The sequence below is a fragment of the Mustela nigripes genome, chromosome 1 (assembly GCF_022355385.1).
Source record: "Mustela nigripes isolate SB6536 chromosome 1, MUSNIG.SB6536, whole genome shotgun sequence".
NCBI lineage: Eukaryota > Metazoa > Chordata > Mammalia > Carnivora > Mustelidae > Mustela > Mustela nigripes.
In genome coordinates, this window is record NC_081557.1 from 93800676 (window position 1) to 93806675 (window position 6000).

The window sequence follows — 6000 nt, forward strand, 5'->3', positions numbered from 1 at the left end:
TCCCCTCTCCTCCGTGGCTAGTATGGCTGTTTTCCCTCTCCAAGCCTAAGACCCAGGGAGTCCGTTGAAAGACTCCTCTATTTTTTCAGTAGGTCTGCAGCTCATGGCAGTTGGAGATTAGTTTGTTTTCATTCCTACAAGATCCCCCATTTTGACAGCTCCCTAAGGAAAACACAACTTCCTGGCTTTTCTGTTGCTCCCTCTTCCCACCAGCGATGCTGACTCTGTGCAATTGGGCGAGAGTCTCCAGGGTGTGAATTGCTCTCCTCCGACAGATACCCTGTGTCAAGGGCCCCCCACCCCAGGGGGAGCGCCCCCCTCCCACAAGCTGTGTTGTCTCTAAAAGAAGAAGTTTCCACTCTGCCCCGACGAGATGACTTTCAGGACACAGAGGCAACTACTCCGCAGTAGGCAACAATTTTGGCCGAGGAGGGCGATTCGTCTCCACCACGTTTCAAGTTGAGCTTATTAGACAGGTTGCTGGAGGGGCTCGCACATCACGGAGCGGGCTAATTGGCTGCAGTGCACTCTGCCTCCAACCCATCTCCCTTCTCCAATTAAACTCCCATCATCCTGTTGTCCTGGGCGACCTGCTGCTGCCTCCGATCTGGCATTTCTGTTTGGGTTGGGATTTTTGGGCTTTTTTGGTCCTCGGAAAGGTAACTTAATGAAACACTTTAACTACTTCATTTTTTTTTTTAATTTAAACTCTTTTAATTAAAGCACTTTTCGTGGAACCCTCGGTCACCAGTTCTTTCCCCACATCCTTCAGTACTTAATCTCAGAGCAGAATTGGAAATATCGATAGAAAGTGTAAATCACGCCCTCCTGCTGAAAGCGTTGTATCAGGTTTCGGCTCAAAAGAGCACCATTACCTTTAGCTGTCACGGATCTGTACACTTGATCGATAAACTTCAAATATTATTAGAGGTGGAGGCTTCAGAGATTTGCTCTGTTCTTTGGAGAGAGACAGAGATAAATCTTTCTTAAAAATTGACTTGAATTTGCACTCTCCGTCTTCCTGGTGAAATGCATTTCTCTCAGGCGTCCAGCAACTGCAAGGGGACAGATTTATAGGGCCATGTGCTTCTTGTACTGAAAGATTTAAATGGTAAATCCTTCACATATGACTTCACAAATCATGTAAAGTTAAAAGATTTTTACCGTTTCTGTTGCTGCTGTGCTTAAATTGTAAGGTACAGCTAGTAAATCATTTTAATGGAGGTGTCGTACTTGACTCAATAAAAAAAAAGACAATGGTTTAGCTTCCACTCCAAAATGTTAATGTATTAATCAACGGGAGAATAATTGTTTTTTACTACATTATAAATCTCGGGTGCCATTAGGACTTCAGCAAGGGGTGATGTAGCCACATTCCTAAATTAAAATTGTTTACACTGCCATACATCCATTCCGCATCGCCATAGCTCATTCTGGGTTCATTTTGGAGTTGTTCCCCAGCCAAACGTGTCATTCCTCCGTCGGAAGAAGACGCCCTGAGGGAGTGATGCTTATAAAGGAAAATTAATTGCCTCGTGAAGTGTTAAATAAATAAAAGGAAACCCGTCTGTGGCAATGGACAATTATTCCTTGCTGTCTGTTTTTTGAAATAGGTTTTTAGGTTTTCGAAGGAGGCTTACTCCCTCGTACATCCTGAATGTAGCAAGCATGTCACCTGTCTTTAGTTTTATAAGCCTTGTTTTATCTCGAGGCGGCTGTGGCTTGTGAGCTCCTTTCCCTATGCTCGTGCCTGGTGGGGAAGAAGTCGCTGGGCAGCTATTGAAAGCTCCCGCCGCCTCCCCTCCAGGGCCCGAGGGTGCCACCCCCAGTGCCCTGGAGTAGCTAGGTGGGCCTCCTGGTTGGGATCTGCAGCAGGACACAGACGGAGGGAACGCTAAGACCAGGCCAGCATCAGACAGACTGTTTCTTCGCTCCCTGGTCCCTTAGTGCTCCTCCGCTGTGTATCACAAAATTGCCTTGCGGGGAGAACAGATCAGTCCGGCACTGGACAGGTCAGTGTGTGCCCTTGGTGTCACCGGATCCACCTGGCTTGTCGCTCTGACTCCTCCATTAGAAAAGAAGGTGACCTCCGATCCGGAGGCAGTGTGGCCAGGGCTGCTGGTGTCTTGCCACGAGCTCTACAGCCCTCTCCCTTTTCTGATTCCGACAGATTCTCGAGCGGGCGAGGAGGGCGCCATCCGAGCGGTGGATCACGCCGTGATCGGCGGCGTCGTGGCCGTGGTCGTGTTCGCCATGCTGTGTTTGCTCATCATTCTGGGCCGCTATTTTGCCAGACATAAAGGTAAGCAAGGTGCTCTGGCAGGCAGAAGGTCTCCCGCCACCACCGCCCCTACCTCTGGGGACTGGACAAGGTTTTCTTCCATGGGCGGTTTCGATTATGTGGTCACACAGCCTGACCGAGGTTTCCCGAAACTGGGAGAGGAAAAAAAACAAAAATCTTAGCAGCTGCTGATGAGGACTCCGAGGGCTGATGAGCGCTTCTTGATTTGGATTTTTCTCTAAAAGCTTTCTAGACGTGTGATTCTGCACTCCGTAATTGGGCCTGGAGCAAAAATTGTAAAAATAGGGGCCGGGGTGTGAGAGGTGGGGCGTGAACCCCAAAGCAATCGACATGGGAAGAACGTGCCCGAACCCTCTGCTGCTTTTTGGGAAGCAGGTGGACACGCAGTGCTGCCTGGTCCCAAGCTCCGGGGAGGATGGTCACAGCGGCTAGAATACCTCCTTGCTTTGATGTGCTTTAAAAGCCACATAAATATGTATTTTTTAAAAAATTATCAGTGCAATTGATTTAAATTGCCATTAATCATCACACTTATCAGCTGTGCAGCCTGGATGGGCAATCATCTTTTCCAACGCTCCTCCTCTGTGCCTCCATGCTGCTCTGGTCCTCTTCCCCCGCTCTTGGTAATTTATTCTCCCTCTCTTTGTCGGCCCCATCTCTCTCCGCTGTTTTTCTCCAGCTCTGTGCAGTGAGCTTGTGGGGTTTTCCTATAGCATTAACCGCAGCCGCTTACATACCACTGGATCGTAGAATTGGGGTTTGGGGAAGGCCCCCTGAGCCCAGCAATGGAGGCCCAAGGTACTTGAAACCACCTTGAGCACTGTCTCTGTGTTTGGGAACCCTCTGCCCTGCCCAGGAGGCAGCCCGCTGAGCCGAGAACGCCCAGCCTCTTGGCTTGATAGAACCTGGGAGGGGAGGCCAGAGAGCAGGGGTGAGTCGAGTCAGCAGCTGTGGAGAACGAGGGGCCAGAGGAAAGAAAGGGACAGAAGGGGGACATTTGACCGCCTGCCTGCTCAGATTTGTCACGGACGAAAACCTGAAAATACCACCACTGTATCACCCTTTTTTTCTCCTTAAGAATCTTCAAGAATATACTGTATCACGGGAGGAGGGCTGTTGGGTGATGGTAGGCAGGACGAGCGCTACCTAGATGTCCTGCTGAGGGGCAGCCCTCATCTCTCTCCGTAAACTCCCGTAAACGGCTGGGACCTGCCGATGAGAGTGTTTCCCCCTTGGAGCATCCTGTGTGTCGTCATTCTCCAGTGGCTGTGTCAATTAGCGAATCCATGAATCCGGGTCCGGGCTAGAGTCACACCTTGAGCAAGACTCACTTGTCCCTTAAGACAGACCCAAAGTCTTGATCCCAGGAGTTATGTTAACCAGCTGCTTCTCGATCGGGAACCCCACGCTGAAGCGGGAGGCAGAAGACGGTCAGACGTGCCCGTGCGGGCCCCCGCTGACGCACAAGGCAGCCAGGACTCCCACAGACAGGAGGTGGGGGGGGGGCCGATAAACGAGCTGAGGCGACAGTAGAACATCATCAGGGCCCTAATTCATTAATTGGCTAATTGCTCTTCCTTGCTTTGGTCTTCAACCATGTGCGCGCACATCTCTGGTCATTGGTCCTGGCGTTGACTATTCACACATCAGTCAGCAGCTCTCCAGCTTTCTGCATTTTTAGCTCCCACTCACGTCTTCTTCTGCCGACACCCTCTGGTCATAATCACTGCTCTAATGTCTCATTTGCTGAATTATATCGCAGCGGTTCAGTTGGAGTGGTGCCTTTGGAACCCCCGGATGCCCATTTGTCTCACCCACCTCGCTCTCTCCTTCCAATTGTTTTTTTCCCCTCTGCTGCCTGCACACCACTTCGGCTGATGATGGCCATAAAGCAAGTTGCCATCTCGGTACCGCTTTGCACAGAGGCCATCAGACAGTCACGGTGATTTACCCCTTCATCTTTCAGGTACATACTTCACTCATGAAGCCAAAGGAGCCGATGACGCAGCAGACGCAGACACAGCTATAATCAATGCAGAAGGAGGACAGAACAACTCCGAAGAAAAGAAAGAGTACTTCATCTAGATCAGCCTTTTTGTTTCAATGAGGTGTCCAACTGGCCCTATTTAGATGATAAAGAGACAGTGATGTTGGAACTTGCGAGAAATTCGTGTGTTTTTTTATGAATGGGTGGAAAGGTGCGAGACTGGGAAGGATTGGGATTTGCTGTGTAAAAAAAAATGTTCTTTGAAAGTACACTCTGCTGTGACACCTCTTTTTTTTGTTGTTGTTGGTTGGTTGGGTTTTTTTTGTTGTTGTTATTGTTTTTCTTTTTCGTTTGTTTTTAAGTTTTACTTCTTCCTACCAAGTCAAACTTGGATGCTTGGCTTTAGTTTGAGTAGACTGCAGAAATTCTGTGCCTTGTTTTTTGTTTGTTGGTTGCGTTCCTTTTTTTTTTTTTTTTCTTCTTTTTCCTTTGTGCGCATTTATTTTTCTCCAAAAAAATTTTGGATTTTTTTTTTTTTTCTAAAATCTCCCATTTTGGAATTTGCCTGCTGGGATTCCTTAGAATCTTTTTTTCCCCTTATTTTGTTATTGTTTTTTCTTTTTTTGTTGTTGTTCTTTTTTGAAGAAACTGCTTTCTCTTTAAAGTTCAGTTCCATAAAAGGAGAACCAGCACAGTTTAGATTTCATAGTTCAGAATTTAGTGTGTCCATAATGCATTCTTCTCTGTTGTCGTAAAGATTTGGGTGAACAATGAGGACTCTTTGCTGCTACCCATGTTTCAAATACGTAGAGCAGTGAAGACTAGAAACTTAGACTGTGATTCAGAAAATGTTCTGTTTGCTGTGGAACTACATTACTGTACAAGGTTATCTGCAAGTGAGGTGTGTCACAATGAGATTGAATCTGTCTTTAATTCTGTATCTGTAGACGGCTCAGCATAGATGCCCCACACTGTCCAGAAAGGTTTGGGGGCGGAAAGGGCTCCTCCTTTTTCAATGCCCTAAATGGACCTGACAGGTGAGGTCTGTTCCTTTTATATAAGTGGACAAATTTGAGTTGCCACAGGAGGGGAAGTAGGGAGGGGGGGAAAGCTAGTTCTGCTCTGGTTATTTCTGTTCCAAACGATTCCATCCGCCTTTCCCAATCGGCCATACTTCTCACTAATTTGTAGGTAAAAGCAAGTCCGCGTGGCGTGTGAATGACTGGATGGAACAGGGTTGGTTTTTTGTTGTTTTTTTTTTTTTTTTCTTTGTGCTTAGTTAGGAAGGCATTAGGATGTGGCCTGCATGTACTGTATATTACAGATATTTGTCATGCTGGGATTTCCAACTCAAATCCGTGTGAAACTTTCATTCCTTCAGATTTGGCTTGACAAAGGCAGGAGGTATAAAAGGAGGGCCGGTATTGTTCTCACACTGGTCTGCTGTCGATCTCAGTTCTCGAAAGGTCAGAGCAGAGGTGGAAAAACAGCATGTAGGGATTTTCAGTTACTTAATCAAAACTCAAATGTGAGTGTTTTTATCTTTTTACCTTTCATACACTAGCCTTGGCCTCTTTCCTCAGCCTTAAGAACCATCTGCCAAAAATTACTGATCCTCGCATGATGGCAGCCATAGTGCATAGCTACTAAAATAAGTTACCTTGAACATATCTTAGATGGGGAGCCTCGGGAAAAGGTAGAGGAGTCAAGT

At 47.2% G+C, this 6000-nt stretch overlaps 1 protein-coding gene across 7 annotated transcripts in view; it reads left to right on the top strand.

The window, feature by feature from the left end:
* CADM1 (cell adhesion molecule 1) overlaps positions 1-4983 on the top strand; it is a 322952-nt gene extending 317969 nt beyond the window's left edge. For 6 of the 7 annotated variants that reach the window (XM_059416660.1, XM_059416661.1, XM_059416664.1 and 3 more), the window contains 2 exons: positions 2171-2302; positions 4269-4983. In XM_059416660.1, the coding sequence (XP_059272643.1) occupies positions 2171-2302; positions 4269-4387 (251 nt within the window). In that variant the 3' untranslated portion in view covers positions 4388-4983. The remainder of the gene's footprint in view (positions 1-2170; positions 2303-4268) is intronic. The other variant, XM_059416681.1, reaches the window with a different exon arrangement.
* Positions 4984-6000: the final 1017 nt, after the last annotated feature.